The 25,432-nt window shown below is 39.5% G+C and overlaps 1 protein-coding gene across 10 annotated transcripts in view; it reads right to left on the bottom strand.

The window, feature by feature from the left end:
* Positions 1-25,432, bottom strand: part of GRIP1 (glutamate receptor interacting protein 1) — a 323,862-nt gene that overhangs the window by 139,469 nt on the left and 158,961 nt on the right. The window contains exon 1 of one of the 10 annotated variants that reach the window (XM_032105202.1): positions 18,151-18,527. The exons of the other annotated variants lie outside the window; for them this stretch is intronic. Within the exon in view, the coding sequence (XP_031961093.1) occupies positions 18,151-18,205 (55 nt within the window). The 5' untranslated portion in view covers positions 18,206-18,527. Of the gene's footprint in view, positions 1-18,150; positions 18,528-25,432 lie in introns of those variants that run through there. 10 annotated transcript variants of the gene reach the window in all.

Below are 25,432 nucleotides of genomic sequence, written 5' to 3'. Positions count from 1 at the left end.
TTTAGAGAAAGGAGAAAATAACTGTAGGAAAGAAATGTGAATGCAGTGTACACAGAAGCTGTTACCTTTTAACTTCTTTAATATATAACCACAATTGCCTTGAGGCACAAATATCAATTACTTTTACACTATAAAAATAGTATCTGATAATTTGAGTTATTTTCTGCACAGCAAACAAGGAGACAAAATTCTGGCATCTTATAAAAATCAAAAAAACCTCATATTTTAATTATTGCCGTTACAGTAGAACTGTAGGCTTTGCCAAATCAGTTAAAGGACACATTTTACTCTGAAGAGGCTCCCTCAGGTAACAAAGGAATAGGCAATTTAAAAAAAAAACCCACCACGCTTACAAAACTGAACAGAGGTGACCTCAGACACAGACAGAACACAAGGAAACACAGATGTTTAGTGCTAAGAACCTACAAAATCCCAGCACCTCTCTGCCAAATGACTGATGTGGAATAGAGTGCAGCAGCGTGAGATGTTTATCAAGCATGATGCCACATGACCATGAGGAATCAAAAGTATTTCCAGATAAAACAGAATATTCTTGACCATCCTTGGAATGAAAGACTGTCACCATCCTCTTAATTCTTCCTCGCTCAAAATGAAGAGTTATAATTATGTACTGTTGTAAGAATGAACATTCACGAAGTCCAACCTCCACAATTCTATCACCATTCTCTACCGAAGAGTGTTTTTAATTTTGCTTATAAATACAAATATCAGTTAATGCATTAACTGCATGTAAAAATGCATTACAGAATACAACTGCAATTAAAATGCATTACAGAATACAACAGTGATTAAAACTACTTTTTAAGGTATCTGCAAAATCAAGTTTGAAAAGAATATACAGTCAACTCAACAGAGCATCAAAAACATGGCTCCTGAATGGTCCAAAAAGTGAAGTTATCAATTTTTTATAATCTGAGAATTTCAGATATTACTTCCGCCAAAATCTTCAGGATAACAGAAGGATAAGTCTGTACAACTTCAATGCATAAAGCAATGACTACCAATTCTCAATGGCAGCCCAAACTACTGCCTTGTGAAAACATTAACAGCCAGAAATACAGCTACGTTGAAGTGCTGTAAGATGTTCCGAATAAAACTATATGGAATGGTATAACTGCTAAGGCTTGAATACTGACAGTTTTAAGAGTTCAGTCAGAAAGGCACTTGATTTGTAGAGAGTGAAAAATATATTTATATATCTATATAAATACATAGATATAAAAAATTATCCCAGCCAGGTAGCAGCAGTGTGAACTTCCTGCATTTTGTCTGACAGCATCTTCCACTCCTGAGAATACTGTACTACAGTGGTATTAAGATGATTGCTTGAGAAATGGTTGAAACAAGCCATCATTTAACAGAATATAAACCCAGAAATTAAATTACAGCCAACATTTCTCAAACTGCTAATGTTTTAAACAATTTTCTAAAATAGTCAAGTTGTACTACTAACTGACAAATACCTGTCACTTTAGTAAAATAGAGTTTTGAAGAATTATAAGCCATTATTATTAAGAAACTTTGCGACTCTTGATCAGTGCACCTATGCAGCAACAACTTGTTAAAATATACACCATAAATTTAATATCCTTAACAAATTACATTCAGATGTAGCTGTGACCTTTAATAACATGAAATGCTGGAGAACAGAGACATTTAAAGACGAAGGACTTTTAATCCTGAAAGGACCTTAAGATAAGGTCTTTAGTAGACCAAGGACCACTTAAAGAATGAAGACTACTGAATGCTATACAAAAGTTGATGCATTTCTCCAACTAAGCGTGTTTGATGAACCCTCATGTCCACATGGTACTGTTTCTGCAGCATTACAGCTGGAAATAATCTAGGGATCATCTCAACAGTCCGCCAACTACCACCCTTAAAAATTCCAAGCTGTGATTTCTTTCCTATCCCGTGTGTGACAGATTTGACAAAGTTACAGAAATGCTCTCCCAACATTAGCTATCACGTAGCTGCTCGATCCCTGGTCTTTCTCTATTGCAGATAATTATATGGCTCTCCAGTCAACTCATAAATGAAGTTTAGCTCCATTTCATGTGAGAATCACAGACTCAAAATCCCTTCCAAATCTCACCTGGCCCCTCTGTCCTCTGGAAAGGCCACTGCTCTTTCTCTTGTTTTAGTCAATCTAGACCAAGACTTCCATCAGTGGAAGTGGTGGGTGTTGGTCTCTTCTCCCAAGTAATAAGTGACAGGAAAGAGGAAATGGCCTCAAGTTGTGCCAGGGGAGGCTTAGCTTGGATATTACGAAAAATTTCTTCACAGAAAAGATTGTCAAGCACTGCTACAGGCTGCCCAGGGAAATGGTGGAATCACTATCCCTGGAGGTATTTAAAAGCCTAGTAGATGTGGCACCTGGGGACATGGTTTAGTGGGGCACCTGGGGACATGGATTAGTGGTGGACTTGGCAGTGCTGGGTTAATGGCTGGACTTGATGATCTTAGAGGTCCTTTCCCACCTAAATGATTCCATGAGCCTACCAGACAATCTTGCAGAAACTGTCTCAGACACATTTGGTCCATAGTTTTCTTTCCGCTTCTAGACCCATAACTTCCAGTCACCTCCTTAGACATGTACGTCACCAAAAACACTTTTGCTTAAACTTCTGGAATTTGTCTTAGAATCAAACCAGCTTCCTGACATAACTTTTCTTCTGCTGATGAAGGAGCTCAATTATCTTTATTTCTTGTGGTTTTATGTTCTGCTTGACCATCTCCTGAAGAGGACCATACACGGATACTGCACCGACATCCTTAGCCACTTAGAATGCTTGAAGGACTATTTCTTCACTGCACTTTCCAGCTACTTTTGGTGCCTCTACAGTTTAAGGAATTTTTTTTTTTACTGTCTCTCCACCAAGATTATCTCTTCCAACAAATACTTCATTTTTACCACAAATACTTCATTTTTACAAATGGTGTGAGAATGTACTTTATTCTCACAAATGTCTCATGGCTTGGACTGCCACTCCATCCCAAATTTCCCACCATGATTATCAGTGATCATTTGCACTTGTCAGTGGTCATGCTGTCCAAAGGAAGTTTGGCCTTCCTTTTAGGTAAGAGCTTTCATCCTACCAGGCTTTGCTTTCATTCATCTTTCTCAGAAGCCATACCATCCCAAGTTTCCACATGCAGCTACATGTTCTAAGCTTTGAGTGCTCCTCAGCTTCTCTTCTCCTCAGAGCTACTTCTGAGCTTCACTAGCCAGGGTCAGCATTGGGGTGGAAAAGCAAGGGCAGATGAGCTTGTCTGTCCTATTTAACCGCTTCTTTAACATGGCAGCTTTGGCAAAGAATGCTATGGATATAAGTGTTTAGAGACATGTAAGAGGCAGCTGAATCTGAAAATCAAATGCAGGAAAACAACTACTGACCATGCAAGTATTGATTTTCTTTGGGCTTTATTGCCCTTCTAACATGGACCACTGTTTTCTCTTGAAAAGCAATAATGTTTAAATCATGGGGATTTCTAGAATAGTAAGATAGTATTCCACAGGCAACAGATAAACAGGTTTCTGATTTCATCTACAGGTACCTTGGTAAGAACAAGGGAACAAGGGAAAAAATTAAAAGCCTGAAACAAAGCTAGGATTCCCCACCATGAAAAGAACCAGCACCTGCAGTCAGTAGATACATCTGTCTAAGCCATCAAAGCAAATCTGTCTGTCAGAGATGACCAATGCACCTGGGCATGCTCCTATCTATACAAAACCATCACAAGGAGGATAAGCACCACAGCACTGGCACCACCTGTTTTGGCAGACTGAGGAAAGTGGGGACACTCCACTGCTTTCCCAAGAGTCCTGCTCTATCTGTGCAGAGAGCTTAATCCTAAGGCAGTGACTCCCATCCAATCACATTGCACTTGAACATTTCCTCCCAAAAGAGTGGTTCAGGTTAGCCAGCAGCACCAGTACTAGCACAGCCATGCTGCTCATCAAATACAAAGCATCTGTAGCTGTCTCATGAATAATATAACCATTATATATATATATAAAAAGAAATACATACATACATATGTATCTAAAGCTTCAACATCAGATCCTTGTCAGCTTTTCCTTACTAAAAGGATCTCTTTCTTCTTACATCTGACAGCTGGGGCTAGAGCACTGCACAGATTCAGATTTTCAGCATTTGCACCTACAATTTTGGTTCTCCAAACTTTGTTGGAACAGCTACACAGAATGCTTTCAAAACCAAAGCTGAATCAGAAACAGAGAAATAGATTTGGATGTGCTCATTGGCACGGACACTGCCAAAGAAGAAGCTGAAGAGAAGGAGGCCAAGAACAAAACCTGACTGTAATTCACTGTTCAAGGAGGTGGTATTAGATGAGCAAATGCTTCTGCAATATGCCCGATCCATTAGCAACTTCAAATCAGACAGACAGTCCCCATGGATTCATGTCACAAAACCTACATTTACAGGAAGACTATTCCCCTTTGCAGGAAAGGCTTACCAAGAATAAAAACCCTTGTAATGAAAACCAGCAAAGAGAATAAATTACCATATATTCTTTGTATTTCAGCTGCTCAGATAATAATGTATGAGCTTCACACTCTGCATGAGAACATTCCTGGATATCCCAATGACACCCTGATTGCAAACAAGGATGAAAAAGCTTTAATCCAAGAAGTTTCTCTCTCTTTCGCTTACACAATCCATGTTTGCTGTTCTTCCTATTTAAGACAAAGCTGATCTTGAAATAGGTCTGACTTTGTTATCTTAACACTTAATTAAAATTTTAAAAAACTTAACAGTGCAGACATGTCTCCTCCTCCACATTTTCAGGGACAGATGAGATTCATGTCATAAAGTATATAGCAGGTATGTCTTCCAGAAAATTCTCTTAAGGACGGAGGATTAACTATCATTTTCCAAGCTTTATGATGTTTATGGAGTGAACAGAATTTTATTAATCTTCTGCTACATGCAGTAAAGTTACTATGTTTTACCTATTTTATATTTATCATCCAAATTGGAAGTACACTGGTTATCTCTTAGGTCTCGTAACTTCAGTTCTCAAAGAATTATGAATTTGGGACTGACTATTCAAATGTCCTGCAACACTCTTTCTCATATTACTGGATTAATCTATTAAAAAAATCATCTTTACAGAGATATCAAATGTCAATTTTTTTGCATGCAGATATACAACAATAGTAATGTGACTGGTTGCAGTGAATACAACTGTTGTAGATTTATCTCACTCTTCTAAGGAAATTAAAATTTTGAATTATTCCTTCCTACCTTGTTCAAATCTTTTACTGAAGTTATTTGGGAGGTGAACTGTTAGGCTATAACCTGTGGTTTCGGCAGTAAGATAGCTGCTATATGTATGTATCCACATATATGTGTATATAGACACTTGTATATTTACATAAACACATATATGCTCATTTTTCATGATTTTCAGATGTTTTAATATTTTCCATAATGATGAAAATTAAATGCTGAACAGAAGTTTGCTTTTCTTTATTTCATTTACAGACCCCTTAAAAACAGTGCATGGACTGTGAACAGACCCCTCGATGAATTTTTCTGCTGTCACTTCCCATTACATCATTAAGTTTTGTCAGAATTACATAGAGATTCTTCCATTTGAGTTTGTAAATTGTTCATGATAACTTTGCAAGAGTCACTTGGTGTGTTACCTTCAGCTTTGTAATCAACACTTACCAATCTTAAAGTTTGTTTCTGAACAACAATTGCCTACTCTATTCTTCTGCTATTCATCACAATTTTTGATGTCTTCAAGTATTCCTCTGCCTCCATCTGTAAAGGCACAGGCTTCAGACATCACTGTATTTGATGTCTCAAAGACAAGCAGTGTAGATATACAACACATTAGATGTATTTTTTGCTCTTGGATAAGAAACACTATGATTTTAGTTTAAATTACTGTTTTTCCTCTTTCTTCACATTCAATCACAATGAATCACAAACCTTAACAGAGTTAAAGCAATAAAATTAAATCACATCCTGATTCTCAAACTTGGGCTTATAGTGAAATCTCAATCAACAAAGTATCTGAAAATGTAATTTTTGAACAGCTTAAGAAAATAAGGAGAAAACCAGATCAATAAAAAGAATCTGAAAATTCTTTCAGCTAACCACAAACCACTCTAATGTCTGAAAACACAATGTTTCAAACAGGTTACTAAGCTCCATCTCTTCTGGTATCTTTTTGGTATCTTTTGGTATGACAAAGATATCACTGTGGGACAGACTGGGGGGAACTTATGAGGAACCACTGTAAATACAAGCCAACTGCTCTTTCCAACATCTTCCCTCTGCTCTTTTCCTTTCATGGTAACATGGATAGTAGAATTTGATGTGAAAAGTTCACAGGAAATGTCACTTACTTCATTACTCTATGACTAATTAAGATTAAACAGCTCATGGGGGGGCAGCTCATTACAGTAATTTTTTGGCTCCTGTGTAATTTCTGAACAATAGTTGAAGGAGAGAAACTTCTCACACAGTGAATGAGAATCCGAGTGGATGCACAATGGTGCTGAATGCTACCTTCATTGGGACACTACACTAGAAATGTCAGCTTGGGTCCTAATTTCTTCTAAGACAGCTGTCCATAATACTTCATCAGTATCAAGACCATATTGCTTAAAACTCTCTACTGAAGACGCCACCAAAGTAACTTCAACATTTCCTATATACACTTGGCATCTCACAGATGCATTTAAGTCATCTATTATATTTTGCTACCCAGGGCATCACTTGAACCCCTGACAAACTGAACACTTGCATCAGCATGTCGACCTGGAGTTCCTAAAATGCACTTGCACGTACAGACACAACATGCAAACCCCTTTAAAATCATATGCAGTCCACATGGCCAATGCCCATTCAAGAAGGTCCAACCTTCCCTACTGTCCAATGGCAGAAATCAGGAAAAGATTTGGAAGTCTTTTCCCGATTCTGTTGGAAACCATGAAAAAGAAATAGCCTGGATTCAGTACTACCTTTGAGATCTCCTCTACCCAGCTATCTATTTACAAAAGTAAAGGCACTTTTTTTGACAGTCAGGTAAAAAAACCCCACCAAAACACGCAGTACACCATAGCAACACGGCAGGTCTGAAATATGCATTGAAAGTCAAACTGACTTGTCTAGAACTGTTAATGAACATTTCAATTACAGCTACACTGAGATCTGAAATCTTGGAGACAGCTGAAAAGCTCAGTATTGGGCACACCACATCCCAGCCCAACCACTCCAAGTTCTCAGTCTGGGTAAATTGTAAGGATGTGAATCCCATGAAAAATAAGGGCAGAGTTTATACTCACATTTCTGCAGGGAGTAAGTGATGAAGATTTTCTGTTACATTGGACAAAGGAGATCTCCACACTGTGCTACTGCCACAGATGCAAAAAAAGAGAAGTCAGCCTTGCTCCCTGGGGCTACAGCTCCTACCTCAGTGCAGCTGTCAGCCAACACCGAGCAGCTGCTCTTCAATATTACATAGCATATGCACGTAGGAAGTGGCTCTCAGACAGGCATCTGCAGGAACTGCTGCTGCTGCTGGTTTGGTGGCCTTGCCTGAACCATCCTGACAAGGTCCATAACAGCAGCACTGAAGAGTAAACTGCATTCTTCTACAAAGGGAGCTCATGTGCTTCCTAAGGCATAACCTACCTTCCATTTGCACATCGAGACGAGCTCCTGCTGCCTTGGAAGCTCTGGAACATTGAGTAAGTGGCCTTTGGGCACATTTATCACTGCATTACACAGCTCCAGAGTGAAAACAGAGACAAGATGTAGCTAGACAATCTTCTGGACTGCTGAACTTCCCAAGGAACTCCCCCACGAACACTGCACTTTCCTGCTTTTTTTTTTTAAGTAGTAAAACAAAACCTAAATCAGAATCCCCATTTTCTCTGTTCCTTCTTATTCTTTGAGGAAAAAGCTATTAATTAAAAAGTTGTTATGTCTGTTTCTTTTTGAAGAATGCAGTTTCTTTTTACTTTCAAGCTTTGTGGAGTTTCGGTTTTGGGGGTTTTTTTTGTCCAGTAAAAAAGAACTGTTCATATTACATATTAGCTCAGGCTGTCAGGTTTTATCTCCATTCCTAACTCCTTTTAGATCAATGAAACAAAATCTGCACTAAGTTAAGTCTCAGGTTCAGCAAAATGGATTCCTGACCCACAGGTGCCATAACAACATCATACTATCTTAGGGTCTACAGAAATTTATGTACATAAGCATGTCAGTAAAGGAAAAAAACCATATAAACCCTGTCACTGGAAAGCTTAAAATACTCAAGGGTGCCCTCCTTTTGGACTGCTGGGGAGAAGGAAATGATATATCAACTTAAGCCTCCTAACATGGTAGGAAATTTCATCTTTGTTATTCATCACTGGCTTGTGATACAGCTGAGAACAACATGCCCAGAGTATCTTTGCAAATCTGCACTGGTCTCTAAGAGGTCACAACACATGCTGGATGCCCAGCAAAAAAACAAATGGAAAAACAAACCCCAACCAAAACTAGATGCCAAAAACAGTATCTTCTGCCAGACAGAGCTGTCAAATTCTAGTTGACTAAAAGTATAAATGTTTCCTTGAGAGCACTGTGGATTTAAACTGTGCTGTATTGGAGACATTTACCAATGTACTATGGTAATGCATTCACTGGAATAGCTGGTATTTCCTTGCTTAAGATCTTTCTCTATTCACAGTTGAGAAGCTAAGGCAGAATAAGCTTGTTAGATGTGACACTATTTCCAGTAACACATTTTCCCCCACAAAACTATGTCTAGTGTTTGCCTTTTTGTAATCTGTCCAATCTGGAGCAATTTTTCTGCCCCAATACATTTTCAGGGAAGTCTCGTTTTCGAGTGACAACATAATTCCCAACAGCACTAATAACTAATAAAAACTGCAGATAAGTAATTCAAGTGATAAGATAGAGAGGTTGCAGTGGAGACTTACCTAATACTTTTCCTTTTTGTGTAATAACAACATTCTGGGCTGAAGCTTTCATTTAACTTTTGCCCACAGTCTTAAAAGGTTCCTAAATATTACAGGAGTGATGCTTTAAAGCAAATGCCCAAAAGAAGAAAGGAGACAATAAAGGATGAGCATCTTTAGAAGTTCATACACTTATAAGACGCCGACAGAACTTGGCCTGCAGTTTCTTAAATATCAGAAATTGTGTGGCCAGCAGGACGAGGGCAGTGATCATTCCCCTGTACTCAGCACTGGTGAGGCCACACCCTGAACCCTGTGCCCAGTTCTGGGCCCCTCACTACAGGACAGACCTTGAGGTCCTGCAGCGTGTCCAGAGAATGGCAACAGAGCTGATGAAGGGTCTTGAGCACAAGTCTTATGAGGAGCATCTGAGGGAGCTGGAGGTGTACAGACTGGAAAAAAGGAGGCTCAGGGGAGACCTCATCACTCTCTCCAATTACCTGGAGGTACACAGGTAGGGTTGGTCTCTTCTCCCAAGTAACAAGTGTAGGATGAGAAGAAATGGCCTCAAGTTGTGTCAGGGGAGGTTTAGATTGGATATTACAAAAAATTTCTTCACAGAGAAGGTTGTCAAGCACGGGAACAGGCTGCCCAGGGAAATGGTATTTAAAAGATGTGTAGATGTGGCATTTAGGGACATGTTTTAGTGGTGGACTTGGCAGTGCTGGGTAAGTCGTTGGACTGGATGATCTTAGAGGTCTTTTTCAACCTAAATGATCCTAAATGAGAGTAAGGGAATGACACGGTGTTTGTGGTAACACTGTGGTAAATCAGTTTGATGATGCAGAAGGTTCCATTAATTTATATTACTAATAAATTTATAAAATTTTATATTACTAAAAAATTTATAAAATTTTAATATAAATTTTCTTTCCCTTGAGAAAAAAATAGCATGTTATGAACCACTTTCTTTTTCCTTGCAACTTGTGAAAACTTGGCCCTTTAGGATATTCTCCAAGCAGGGCAGTCCTCCCTACATGCCCCGCCAAGCAGCCGTCTCCCCAGGCCTGCAGAACTCCTTGAGGGAATGCAGATAGGGCAGAAGAAATGAGATTACCCTTTGTTGATTTACTGAGTGCTGCTTGGAGAGGTGCTGTAACCTATGCTGACAGAGACAGACTTGCCTGTGCCAAGAACAGGACCTTCCCATGGCAGAAGCACATCAGCAGCACCACAATATGAAATGTAGATGAGGCACTATTAAGCAGAGTCATGCTGGCTGACAGATTAAGCTGCAGAAATCTGCCTCAGAAGGCAGGTATGATCTCACTCCTATAACACAGTGTATCTCAGATTTAGCAGACCCCCAAACTAAGATTAATAAAGCTCATGAGAGAGTGAGTCCATTCTTCACACAAGGAACCAGAGACCATTTCTACCTGGAGCCTCACCTTGCAATATATTCCTAAGATATCTAGGTAGGTACTACTACATAATTGTAGACTTGAACTTTATATGGGATAGAACATTTCCATAAAATCACCATTTTTAACCCCTGCTGCTTTATTCTCAGCAGGGTGGGTCCCTGTTTTTCCTCACATTGCATGTGCCTTTCCCGCAGCAACAGGCTATGCCCGCAGCACATGCCATGTCTGCTTCACCTTTTCTCACATCCCCCTGACTTCTCCTTTCCTCACTGTCCTCTTTCCCGCTTGCTGTGCTGAGCTCCCAGCAGAGCTGCATCTCCCCCAGCTCATTCCCCGAGTTGTAGCTCAGGTCTCCTTCGCCCGCTTCCGCAGCACCCCAGAGATGGGGGCCATGGGCACCTCCAGCTGACTGCAAAGCAAAGGCCTGCAGTGTGTGTCATCTCTCTCCTACCCCATGCCACCCTTCTCCTTTCCATGCTTCCTCAGGCTTCACCTCCATCCACAGAATTCTGTGGAATTAAGATACTTCAAAGTAATCAAAACTCCCATGGGCATCAGATAGGCACAGAGTGAGAGCAAATTTGGTTGCAAAGAAAAATCCAGTGTTCTTCTGCAAAGGCAAGGATGGGCACAGATTTCTGCAGACTGGCAAAATTTGCTATGTCTCTCCCACTGTACCTGATACATGCTCCTGCCTAGCTCTTGGCTCCAGCCTTCCTCACACCTTCTGTGCCACTCTGGAATGCTCACCCAGACTGGGATCCTGGGCTGTTTCTGAATATCTGTCTTCTACAACTAGAAGCAGCAATGACACCGAAGACAAACTCATGGAATATTTGCAGCACACTTCTGTCCTGCAGCAATGGTGATACTTGGAAGGATATTTGTGCAACAACCAACCCATGAGCAAGCCTGGGGTTTCATCACACACAGCTCAAATGTCTTGCCTGCGTTCATATTAAAACTGGCACCACTTACCAATAAACTGTTTTTTTAAAATAACTTCACCTTTAATACTCAAAAAACCTACAAACCGACACATGGTAATCTATTTTTTTTTTTTTAATTTTCCTCAGAATACTTTTCAGAGGAGAGGAACATAGTTATTCCCATCAGACCACTAGGGACAAGGCACAAAGTCCCAATCACCTGCTGAACTCTTGTGAAAGAAGTTCAGCAGGAACCAGCCAGCAACTTCTATAACCCATCCTGCAAATCTACACATGCTGGAAAAAGCACTTCCTACATTTTCCATGTGTAACTGATATCAGAGCTGCCACATCAGAAAGCAGCTAGTAAGAGCTGATAGATAAAAGACAGCTAATGGCTACTTACCATCTCTTTATATGATTGCAGCTTTCTCTTTACACCTTACAGGTGCCTGCATGCAATTATATCTGTTTATCTAAGCCAGAGAATTTCTCTGCAGAACTCCAGTCATACACACACCCTCAGACCATAAGGGCTGCAGCAATGCTCCTACTTTTAGTACATGCTTGATTTGGAAAGTATTTTTATGTATTTCTTTTCTCTCAAAGCTTCACACAGATTGGTTAGTATGCTGCTGTGCTTTAGATCATCCTGAATAATTAATAAAGAGTTTGCCAGTTCTGGAATATATTAGTGGCAAAGAAATATTGCTTGAACTTGTGAACTGTGATCAGCTTGCTGTAGAAGAGAAAATCCTTTCTCCTTTCATTACCTCTTACAACAATAAGTTCAAAGAATTCCTTTGAACAAAAAGACAATATTGCGAACTAATAATGCTCATTAAATATAATAAATCTGCCTCTTTTGTTCTACACATACTCAGTGCTGGAAAGCCTAAATAGCAATTACAGAAGGAATATCTTAATGAAAATTCATCTCTCTCCCTCTCCTTCAGCTATCATAATGCAGGTACTTACAATTTCAAAGCAATCCTAAAACAATCCTAGCCAAAGGCACTTAAGAAAGTGCAAATAAAAAAGTCAAAACTGGCGAAAAATCTGGAACGGAGAAAGTCTTGCAATGTCTTCTCTGCTCTCATAGTCTTTGCCAACTTCAGTAACTGCTCCTAATGAGTAATGATCACATGGGAGTTCAGGGGAGGACAGGGTTGTCCCCAAGACTAGCATGGACCCACTGAGCGACGTAAGACAGGTCATGGCCACTCTTTGCCTTCATTTTCTTATCTGACAAACAGTCTTTCAACAAAATAATTTTTAAAAAAACAAAACAAAACAAAAAATTCCAAGTACCAGGGAATGCTTTTGTTTTGGTTTGTTTTTTTTTTTTTTTAAATTATTTTTACTACATTACAAGCACTAAGAGCAATGTCAAAACTTCCCTTGCTGACAGACGTCCACAGCTCTCCCCTGTGGACTCTCTCCTGTCTTCTCATGAAGTACCCACTAATGGCTGAGGAAGGGCTGCAGCTTTGGACGTGGCCCTGAAGTTCCCACATGCTAGTGGAAAAGAAAGTTTCCAGATTTTGCTTCTATTCTTTATTCTTTCACTGTAGCTTGTTTACTAAGTCAGAAGAAACACAGAAGTCACTTTCAGAAATAAAATGCAAAAAACTTGGGAGATATGGACAACTTGGATAAATAGGTGTTGAGTATGAAAAACCTCAAAGTTTGTTTCTGAAACCCCAACCTAATGCACAAAGCCAACAAATCCATACTGACTGCCTATTTATAGAACTTATCAGACATTTAAGAGTTTTCTGAATATTCAGAACTAATTTTAGAAAGACAGGGAAGCAACCAGTGTTTAAAAGTCCCTACAGATATTGTTACTTGTGACTTTTACTTCATTCAAAGCAAGCTGTTGACTCAGTTCTAGTAGTTAACTTGCATTTTTATAAACAATTTATTGGCAAAAAGAGACAACATAATTAGAATTACTATTAAAATAATTAATTAACCAGAGATGAGTCTCTGGAACACTGTCAAGTTTGTAATAAGATACTAGACAGCCTTGATGTCAAGTCTTTACACCACTTTAATTTCATACTTTAAAAAAAAAAAATCTGTGTTTGTTGTGCTGTAGCTGCTTGTGGCAAAGCAAAGTATAACCTACGTCCAGCTACATTCAGAATTCATCCTTTGATGCTTTAGGCCCCAATCCAATTTTTAGATAACTGATCATCTTGTAAAATGGAGTGCAGCATCTTGCCTTTAAAGCTTGCTTTATCTCACTGTATTGGAAACATACTGGGAGAATAAAAATATATGTCTGCAGAAAGGATCTGTATGCGCAGTAGGTGATAAATTATCCTGAAGATAGGCTATAAAGCTTTGATGGGTGAGAGACATTCCACTCAGCTCCTCATGCTATGCCCTGTGTAACAACAGTTGACATCTTTATCAGAGTGCTCCTATTCTGTTTCCATTATAATAAAATCCAGAATAACTTCACTGATCTGTGTATGTTAAAAACTGCATTCCTGACTCTAACAAAGAGACCCATTTCTGTAAGTAACTTTATACTACTGACACAGCTTCCTAAAAGTCCTGTTCTTCCGGCTAATAAAGGGAAAAAACGAACATGTCCGTACATAAATTAACCACAGCCAAGGCTTCGTAATGCACTGCTTGAAAGGTAATTTTTAAACTATAAAGTGGTTAATTTACCTGTAAAACTGACCAGCCTACACATTTCTATAATATATTATATATGTATATTGTTCATTGTTGTACTTAATAACTGTAATTTGTACCATTTTTATTTAGCCTATATATGCAATGTAAGGGATTACCACAGGCTCTTTGGTATGCACAACATACTGCTCAATGCCCAAGGTCTTATACGAATAAACTGGGGGGAAAAAACCCTAGTATTTCTCCACTGCATAAAAAAATCATCCTACAATACAAGCAGCTGTATGAAGCGCAGATCTGTGGTTGCTCTTGCAACTTCAAATGTGGCCTCTCCTTATATTCACTTGGTCAAAATATAAGTTATCATTCTCTCTAAGCCCAGTACTTCTCATTGTGAAAACTATAAAAACAGCTACTACTTCAAATTCTAAATGTAGCTTTTGGCTTACCTTGCTCTTTTGGGATAGAAAGGAGAGAAAAAATTAATATACAAAAATTACAAAACCCTCTTCTCAGTGCAAATTTTAGTAGCTAATATGGTAAGAAGATACCTTTTCTCTTTTCAGAACCTTTTAACTACTTCCAACATTGCTTAAAATGTATATACATACACATAGAGATTCAAATACGTATAGATAATCACAGTAAAAAGAGACTGACCCAACAATATTTCAGCTCAAATGTAAAAGCATGAAAGATTTATTCATGAAAGAAATCAGGTAACTATAGCACAAACTCTCATCCACAATAAACATTTTAGCAGCTATTAAAAAAATGCATAACAGAAAAACAGCATAGAATCAACACACTGGTGTAGAAAACAGCAGCTTATTTTTGTTCTTAACTAGGTAGACTAGATCTAAATTCAAATCATGTCTCAACACCTATGAGAAAGAAGTCTCACACGGCATCATTCTTGCAAATTGCATCATCAAATAACGTAATACTTTTCTTCCATGGTTGCTTGTTAATGGACAGAAATATGAACCTTCATCTGACCTTGGTAAAGTGCAATTTCATTACTGAAAATGTACTGACCTCCAAAATTAAGACTCACAAAACTGAAGTGTAATACATTTTAAGGGGCCTAATCTCAGTCTTCTAAATTTCCCACATGAATAATTATTGTACACTTCTTGTTTGCCACATATTTTGCTTTAAGAGGGGGAGTGATTGATACAGTGGAACTACAGAAGAAGACTTCTGTACAGCAGCTGCAGCAGCCACAGTAGCCCTTGTACCCAGAGAGGCAATACGACACAGGAGGAGTGCATGGGCAGGGGCAGCAGTGAAGCAGGACTGAGGGCAGGGGGCTGGACTGGAAGACATTTGAAGGTCCCTTCCAACCCAAACCATTCTGTGATTCTATAATTGTGCCTGCCTCCTATGAATGGTGTACGTTTGAAGGCAGAGGACAAAGAAGAAGACTAATGCTCCCATCTGAAGATGACCCTGGAGATGAGGTCAAGAGAGGTAAGGGTTATCTGCGGCAAGCTCTGACTCACAACTATGAGAAGGAAGAGCAGGAGTGGGTCACTGACTAGGTTTTGGAGAGCATTCCCACTACTATATGATATTTTTGCCTTGAAATTAGCTCACAACACTTGAAGATTCTCCTGCCAGAATTTTTTTCAATTACAAAGTAAGTACCTGCAGCAATAGAAAGACATACAAAAGAAGCTCTCCTCTTTGCTTTCAAAGGTTAAGATGAAGTACAAGAGGGGAGTGCAATTGCTGTAAAATACAATATTGCCTGAATATCTCCATGTTGGAAAGAATTGCCTTTAGAGAGTCTCCAGTTGCACAGATGAGGCATTTCTGTTTACAGCCCTATCTGAAAGAACAAGAAGTGACGTTACAAGCTTACTTTGTCAAGACAGGCATGAAAAATGACGTAACATAAATAAAGCTGGTATTTCCACATTTTGTGTACAGTTAACCACACATCTTTTATTAAAAACACAAGACACTAATATAGTGTGCAGCATATCTGTTTCTTTTCACCACAGGAGGGCCTGAAGACAGTAAAGAAATTATTTTGGGGAACTGCACAAAGCTACAGGATTAGTGCAGAAGAAAAAGACCCTAGCAGAGACAGGCTGGGGGCAAGTACTAAAGCAAGGAAAACTTCTTTTGGAGCAAAGGAACTCAATGAATGCGCAAAACCCCATGACTATCAAATTAGAAGGAAAGGAGATCTTCCAGCTGATACAGCAGCAGGAGATTGCCAGCTGTTGGCAAGAATCCTCTCCACACTAACAGTGTGAAGGTGCATCCCTGTCCTCAGCTAGGCTGGCTGTGTTGAGCAGGCCTTAACTGCTGTCTGAGATGTAAACGCCAAGGTCATAAACCCCAGAGAACTAGATAAAAGAACAAAGGTTTTACTCAGCAGTGAAAACTCAGGAACCTGTCAATTAGGACAGCAACACCAGTCCAGCATGCACATGGCTTACAGGAGAATGAATATATGAACATACCTCTAGACTTTATCAACTAGAGACAACCATAAAGCACACTAATGCAAAAAATCAATAGTATCATGCCAGCTCCTATTGGGAGGGAGTGGGAGGAGTGAGGAGTCTCAAAGGAAGTTAAGATTATTTCAAAGGAGAAAAAACCCACTAGCCTGAGTTCTGTTGAACGACGGAAGCATGAAAGAATTAAGATGGCTATGATGTATAAGGCTATTGATTATTCACAGGGAAACTGTATTTAAGTGAAGTAACAACTCTCATCAGTGACAGATTAAATTAGTGCCCAGATCTGTCTGATAAAGACATCAGCAGACAAAAAGGTTGCTCTGCTCACACCAGAAAAAGGGAATACACTGATTTTCAACCTGATAAATGTGTAACAGAGCTACCAGAATCGAAACATTTTACACAGACGAGAAAAACAGGCATCACACAGCACAGATTTGAAAGAGAAGCAAATCTACTGAGAGGATGATTAATAAATATATAAGTTCCTATGTTTTGAACAACATGGCCCCACAAAGCAATCTAAGTAACATGAAAATGATTATATAAGTTTGATTGCAGTATTCTTCTCTCTTCCTATTACTGATCTCATAGTATTAGCATGCTACCTTTTCATGCTTCTGCAAAATAAAACACTAATTGATTTTGAGCTATCCTGACTAATAATCAAAGATTTCTGATTTTTCAAGCTAAGCTGATTAAAAGAGTTTCATGCACATACGGATGTATATCCAGCTGCATGGTAACAGCCATTAAATATTTCACAGCACCCAAGACAAAAAATAGAAGCTTCTTATTTGCAGACACATAACACTATTACAATGTTGGAAGTTTCCATCAAAACATCGAGCTAAAATCCCAAATTAAACCTTTCTACATAGAGAGGCAAAAAATTACCAAACATAACAGATTTTTTAAAAAAAGTAAACATTCTTTTTAGAAAATAAGGTATGTTCCTGAACAGGGAAGGTGTCCTAGGCAGGTTTTCACATATCTGCTTTAACAATCACACAGGACTCCGAGTAGTATTTTAAAGTTCTGAGCGGTAAAACAAGAGACTACAAAGATTTACAGTAAGATAAAATGCATACTGCTCTAACAGGCAAATTAACTTCAAAAGTGTGACATGCCAGTGCAGTCCTGAAAAAACACATGCTGCTATCCATACCTCATCACACAGAAAAGTCTTTGGCATCTAAAGCACAGGTAAAAATAGCTCGCAAAGGACATGAAACAACAGAAATTCATTCTGGATACAGGTCCAGGATAGCAGTGTCAGTTGTTCCCAGTAAGGCAGAGCATGCACTGACCCAGGAGGGACTCCACTGAGCAGTTAGCAAAAATACAAAACAATTGCACCTTACAATAACTTTAGCACTTCACTTGAGAAAAAAACCCTTTTTTTAGCAATAACCAAAAAAAAAAAAAAAAAAAAAAAAGAAAATAAAAAGAAAAAAAAAGAAGAGAAAAAAAGAAAAAAGGAAATCTATCTTCCTAACAGGACCACAGCCTGGGACATGTAGGAATGGTAACTGAAAGAGCCCGTACACCCTCCTGTATCAGGAGTTCTTTGTTGCCTGACAGTACATAGGAAGGACGGTCATATTTAAAAGTAAAAACATCAGGCTGTGTCTCTGGAAGGATGCAACGGAGCCCCTGGATGTGTAAGAAGGAAAGCACGTTACCTTTCGCAAGTCTCCTCAGGATCTGACAGCGGCATTTAAAAGAGACAGCTATCATTCTGGCTGCCTGCCTCCCCTGGCAAAGCACGCTCAGGCTCTGCTTGGGTGAATGCAGCAGCAGCCTGTGAATTCCTCCTCCTGCACATACCAGGCAAAAGGTAGCCCCGGCGGGGAGTGACAAAGCTTAATTCCTCCTGGCTGATGCAGAGATCAGCTCCGTGTCATCCAGCAAAGCTGTGTCATTCAACTACTACCGCCGTCACCACCACCTGCATGAGGAGATGAAGGGCTTAAAAAGCCGTATTTCTTTAAAAGCTAGAAAGCATCCAACTGCACACACAGACGCGGATATTAGAGGGACACATCTCCCAGCCTCTCGCATTCCCTGACCCTGCAGGGAGTGATGGTCGCTGTGCCAGGCAAAGGGCCCCACGTTTCAGCAAGACCGGGTGCTTTTTCTCCTCCTTCCTTATATCTATCCTTTCCCTTACTGTTCCCTCTGGATAAATAGGGCAAAAACACCAGGAATCCTACTTCTGGGGGAGAAGGAGCCTATTTCAAATGGAAATATTCTAATCAAAGCATATTAAAGATTTAATCTTACAGATCTGTAAGGAAGGAAAAAGAAAAAGCCTGATTTGATAACCATGAAAGCTTTTTGACAATTGTAGACAAGTGTATTACAGACGCTGAAGCACAGACCACAGGGGGAGGGAGGGAGTGGAGGGAATTGATGGATTGGTGTGTGTGGGCAGGACCACCAAGCATTTGATCACACCAAAATAAAATGATGCTGAATAGAAAACACACAGCTAATCGAATTTTCTGCCTTCACTAAAGGGAGAAGAGAGCAGATTTTAGTGCACCTGAACATTTACTGGCCAAACATTGCACCATTTGTTAAGATTTCTTCAGCTCACGAGGAGTTTTATGTTCTCTCGTGCCTATTTAAACAGCAAATTAACCTGCTTTTACAAATCATTCAGAAAATTATGAAGTAGAGCATACCACTTAAACTAGAGTTCCATACCACCTTTATGGACAAAACTCCATACCCATTCTAGAAGCCAAGCAAGCAAACCAAAATATTCCATATAGAGTTTATCACATCAAATCTACGCACAAACCCCAAGCCCTGTACCAGATACTCTCCTTTAAGACAACAGATCATTATTTCTTTCTCAGGATCTATGCTTCACTTGAGTGATATATTTCAAACTGTCTTCATATATTCTGTCCCATTCACATGCTTTGATTACAAAATTGCTTAGTTTATCTTCTGCCGTCTTCTATCCATCACTATATTTAATGTTATAGTCATGGTGCACACCTTCTACCACCAGCTACAGAAAGCCAGAAGGAAGCATGGACAGCTTTCACACTCTGAGCCGTTTCTCTCTCCCTGCCTGCTCCTCACTGCATCTGCAGCCCTGTGCTTCCCCTACTCCAACTCACTACTATTACAGTGATTGTTTTTCTTATTTTTGTTTTATTGGTTGGAGCAACAGCCACGTTTCCAAGGGTAAGGTGAAACACTCCATCAGTACAGTTGCAATTGCCCAGACAGACCTGGTGAAATTTTATTTCATTAAAACCAGATAGGGGTAATCGAGTCATTTGTTCACCAACCTTGTTATTGCTTCTTGTAGTTGCTCTTGTACCAGAGAGCCATAAAACCCAACCAGTGGAAAAGCAGATGCACCTGAAGGCATGGACTGATGGCTCCATCCTTGTAAGCACAGACCTCCGGCCAGGGATGGACAGGGCATACAAGGAGGGATGAAACCACAGGATGAAGGCGAAGGTTTAAGTCAGAGTAATTCAGTGGTCCAGAAAGCGAACAGAAAATCTTGGGACTATTATGGAGGGAAAGGGGAGAGGAGTTGTGTATTCTTGTTCTCCCATACAGAGAAAACCAAGAGAAGGCTAAGTGGGGAATATGCTTTTAGAGGAAAGAATTTGCCACCTCTCTTTCTTGCCACCTCCTGCTCAGGTAACAGAACCTCACATCAATAATACCAATAAATACCACGTTATATCTGCTTTCTTTTCTCTCTGCTCCCCTGGACAAACTGTTCCAGAAACCAAAGGCTATTGCCTCAGCACACAGCCCCTGCTCACAGCTCTTTCAGGTTTGAGACACCGAAGCTGCCTGAACTTGCTGCTCTCTTTCTGCAGATCGGCATCCAGAATCCTTATTACTACCTCCTCATCTGACAGATGCCTGTCCTTGATGCCATAAACTTTGCTGGACCCAGGCAGACCAGTTTAAACACTTCCCCTTAACTTATGGCCAACTAGAAGATACTGCAAGATGATAGTTTAGCTGCCCTAACATTTGTTCTTTGATTCTTCCCAGTCAGCTGTGGGTCAGCATTGTCTACACCAGGCAGTAAGGTTTCCACTCCCATCTGTTTGGATATGGACCTTGACATCACCTGCCAACATCAGTGCCAGGTGAGCCTGCAGTGCTCAAAAGAACATGATTTTGTTGAGCAGGTCTCAACTCAAGAGCTCACTTTTGTGCAATCTTAACATCACTGAAGACTTTTGCTGGGCAGAGAATGGCAAGAGGTTGTATCTACACCATGAGGAAGAACTGCTTGCTGCTTGCCTTTGTGATCTGACTTCATGATTTATCCTGGTTCAGCCCCTTTGGCAGAGGATGCAAAACAGAGCACACTTACAGAGCTAGGAGGCTGCAAAAGACAGACTTCAGACACCAGAAAAAAAATCAAGCCTTTAGGTAAGGAAATGCTGAGTCCCAATGGGATTAAGCGGAAATGTGTAAAACTGTAACAGTTATACAGACACTGTGATACATATGCAAAACCAGCAGCAGACCTGGTCAGATAAGGCTTTACTAACAGTGAAAAGATGCATTCTTTGATCCGAAAAGCTTATTGTATTGTTTACTACTTCTAGATTACTGGTGTGTATGTTGAATAGCCTCTGAAGCACTGCAACAGTCACTTCCAACCAAGTCAATGGGATTATTTTTTGCTTAAGTTTCTTCAGACAATTTTTCTGTCCTTGCCAAGGGAGGTCACGTACGGATTTGAATTTCTCAAAAAGATTTCAGAAAACAAAGAATTCATGCTTCAAATACAGCATGGAACATAACGATCTATTGTATGTACTTGCGTATTTTTTTCCTCATTTTTGCTAGGTCTAGAAAAGATGTAGTTATTGGAACAATTTCTAAAATATTCACTCATGATAGACATGGTTTTATCACCTTCTTTCAGAACAACAATCGCGAGGATTAACAGAACTGTTCTTGTCCAAAGTCCTAGTCCTGAAATTAATTTAACTATACCTCATGTGTTAATATATATATATATTTAACCAAATTAAGGATTTTGTGAGTATTAAATATTTCAACATCCCAATAAACAGACATAATTTTCTGAGGTGTCTGTCGTTCAGCTCTGCAGCTAGATTCAGCTGGTTTCAGGAAGAAATATGGGGGAGAAGGTAAAAACAAAAAGGTAGGTAATATAATATTAGGAGATCAAAAACCCTCATACTAAAAAATTATTTATAGTATATATAACACAGGCTAAACTCTAGTAATTACATTTCTTCCTTATTAATTAACAGAGTTGCACATTTAGTTACAATTTTCTCTGGACTCATCTGTAAAAATCTTTTTTCATTGTGATGCTTTTGGGCAGCACCATGAATTTGTATCACTTTTATTGCTGCACTCACTCCTTTCTTCAGCAGCCTGAAAGATTATTTATAAATCTAGAATATATATAACATACAAATGCTTTCTCAACTGTATTTGTATTCATAAGTACTCAGTAGAAGGTCACTAGATGAAAGAAGCTTATATTTCCATACGATAAGACAGGCAGTGTAATATATGTATCCTATTTAACACAAACTTCTGGTTAATCTTATCAGATCACATCAGCTGAAATAAACGAATGAAAAAAAATGTTATGATCTATTACACTTCTCTGTAGGATAAAAAAAATACATAGTGAAATTTCTCTAAATTAAATTGAAGATTACAATCTTTATACAGTGTGACATTTAGATACAATCAGGAAATTTTTGTGAAGAACCAGTATTCAGTGAAGAATACAAATTATGCAAAATATGAAATTGGGGGAGGAAAAATAGAGTTTGCAAAAAATGAATGTCTCATGCAGAAAACACACCCTTCTATTTGACAGGAGTATATACACTTGTACACACCCTTCTGTTTCACGGGAATATACGCACCCAGAGGACAACCCACGTAAAATTCCACTCACACTGTATCAAACGTCTCCTTTCACACAGTGACTGAAAATCACCTTAAAACCAGCTACACCCCATCCCCTCTTTCACTTGTCAGGGGATTTGTCCACATGAGCTACCCTAATTGGTTTTGGATGTTGCATGCTCCTACTTTTCTTCACGTAAGTTTGTGCGTGACCACAGCGAGGCAGATGCACCACAGAGAACTCATTTGGTCACAGTGGTGTTCACCACAGACCCAGACCTTTAAAGAAAGCCAGCTCATGGGGTTCAGTGAGGACAGCAATGTACTCAAACAACAGTCTCAAGAAAACATTAAGACAAGGAGAAAGACATGCAGATATCGAGTGCTTCATGTGTCAGGAAGACAGTGATATCTACTGGATCTACCCGCATAATATTGAAATGAAATATTATGAGATCCTAACACATTAAGATTTTGTACAACTCAGTATTTTGTTTCATCATTTTACAGGTTACTGCTGGCACCTAGCACATTATTCAAATGGAAAGTCAGATTTTTAAGGAACAAAGAGACTTACTTTAGCTCTGAAAATAACACATGGCTATATGGATACTTCTTTTTTGAAAACTAAAGCATTTCCACTATAGCATTTGATACAACCTTATACCAATACCGATCTATCTGAACAAAATTTTTCATCCCGAAGGGAAGAGCTGCATTCCCATTCAGTCAGTCCAGCATTTTGCAATAAATACTGCTCTATTATGAAGATTCCCCTTCACTGCAGGGAGAAGGAATAAAAATGCGAGTGAAATAAAGACACCCTGTTATTCTCCAGTGCTCAGATTATCAAAACAGACAACTTGTCAGCTTTGCATAATTTGGAGGATCTTGTAAATTTACGTTTTTATTAAATCAACTACAGCAGCTATTTTCTAGCTATATTAACCACCTTTGCAACACTGTTGGGTAATTTGACGCAGACATTGCAGCAGAATGCTTTACAGGTCATTAGGAGTCATAAAAGCTGCTCTAGCTTCAGAAGATCCTCACTGGAGAACATGTCATGTACGAGATTCAGCATGTCAAAAAGCAAGGACATGTGTGTTGAAAGTGGTTAAGAGATTACAAGAATACATCGTTGAAGATCTAAGTTGATGCCAAAACACCACTGCATGGCACCATACAAGTATTTTAGCTTCACTGCCTAGGAAGTGATTAGGAAAAATAATTTCGGGGCCTTCTAGGTAAAAAATCCCAAAATCTTCATTTATTGGCTCCAAGCAATGTTAGCCTTTTAAAATTGGTGGGTAGTAAACAAGTGGTGATAAAATCAGTAAACATTGCCACATCCTGGCAATGGCCTTTTTTTGAAGTATTATGAAGTATCTGCAACACAGCAGATCCACATTTTAATTGACTTTTTTAGAAGTCTGATTTAACAATGTATTTTACACAATTTATAATGCAGTATTAAGGGAAAGAGAATACATACATCTTTCCTACATGAAAACAACTCTCCAGTACACATTACCTTTTAGCACAACATAAGGAACAGCATTGCCTACATTACCCTTTACAGCAATCCCACACCAGAGCTTCACAAAAAAAATCTTTATCTTATCAATCTGTTTCAATTGCTGGGAAAAACTAAACCTGTCCTTTTCAGTGAAACCATGTTGATATACAAAGGTTAAGAGATGTTTCTCACTAGAAAAAGATCTTAAAAAACCTTTCAGTACAACTCTGACTTTTCACTCTTAACTTCATTTCAGCTACTGGCACACTGTTCAGCTTTTTCCACCCTTTCTTAGCCACAAATATTTGTTTAAAAATAATTACAGACTTAAAAGATTTGGAACATATGAAGATGCTGCACACACTATGAAAATTAGAAACTTTCATAGCACAAGTACGTTGTAGTCTCTCAAAGGAAATTCAAGCATAGCCACAACTAACTGAGATTTGCTTCAGAAACAAGTCATCATCAGCATCTTCACATGGTTTGGGTTGGAACAGGCCTTAAAGATCATCTAGTTTCAATCTCCCTGCCATCCACTAGACCAGGCTGCTCAAAGCCCCATACAACTTGGCCTTGAATACTTCCAGGGATGAGGCATCCAAAACTTCTCTGGGCATCCTGTTCCAGTGTCTCACCACCCCCCCAGTAATGAATTCCCTCCTAACATCTAACCTAAATCCCTCCTCTTCTAGCTTAAAAATGTTTCCGATCACTATCTGTCCATGTAAAAAACCTGCCATCTCTCTTTTTCTAAGCTCCCTACAATTACTGGAAGGTGCTCTAAGGTCTCTCTGGAGCCTTCTCTTCTCCAGACTGAATAACCAACCCCAGGTCTCTCAGCCTCTCTTCACAGAAGAGATGCTCCAGATCTTGGACCATCTTTATGGACCTCTGGACTTGCTCCAGCAGGTCCATGTACTTCTTACATTGAGGGTCCCAGAGCTGGGTGCAGTAGAGTCTCTCCTCCAGCCTAGTCTCACCAGAGCAGAGCAGAGCAGAGGAGCAGAAGCCCCTCCCTTGCCCTGCTGGCCACGCTGCTTTGGATGCAGCCCAGGATGCGGATACTTTCTGTGCTGCGAGCTCACATTGCTGGGTCATGCTGAGCTTCTCGTCAACCAGCACCCCCAAGTCCTTCTCAGGGCTGCTCTCAATCCTTTCTCTGCCCAGCCTGTACTTGTGCTCAGGACTGCCCCAACCCATGCGCACCTTGCATGATCAAGATCTTATGAATCAGGTATTGCTGCATTTCTAGAAGGTACACGCGTCTGTACCCTTTCTTTGGTTTGGTTTACAGTGACAGAAGAGAGCGCTTACTTTCTGGAGCATTACTAATAATTTATCTTTGCATCTCCTGAACTGACAATTAGTAAAGAACCTGAAATCTTTCAAAATGTAATGAAATAAACCAAACCCAAAGTAGTCTGTCTGCCCTCTCAGCAAAAGCAGCAGTGAAAGTACTAGGTACTGTGCTTTCCAGGATGCTTGTAGGTCTCATGGAGAGAAACAGCAAGTAACAACCCTGTTCACTGAACGCAATCAGCCCA

The sequence above is a fragment of the Corvus moneduloides genome, chromosome 4 (assembly GCF_009650955.1).
Source record: "Corvus moneduloides isolate bCorMon1 chromosome 4, bCorMon1.pri, whole genome shotgun sequence".
Lineage (NCBI taxonomy): Eukaryota > Metazoa > Chordata > Aves > Passeriformes > Corvidae > Corvus > Corvus moneduloides.
This window is presented reverse-complemented; position numbering and strand designations above follow the sequence as displayed.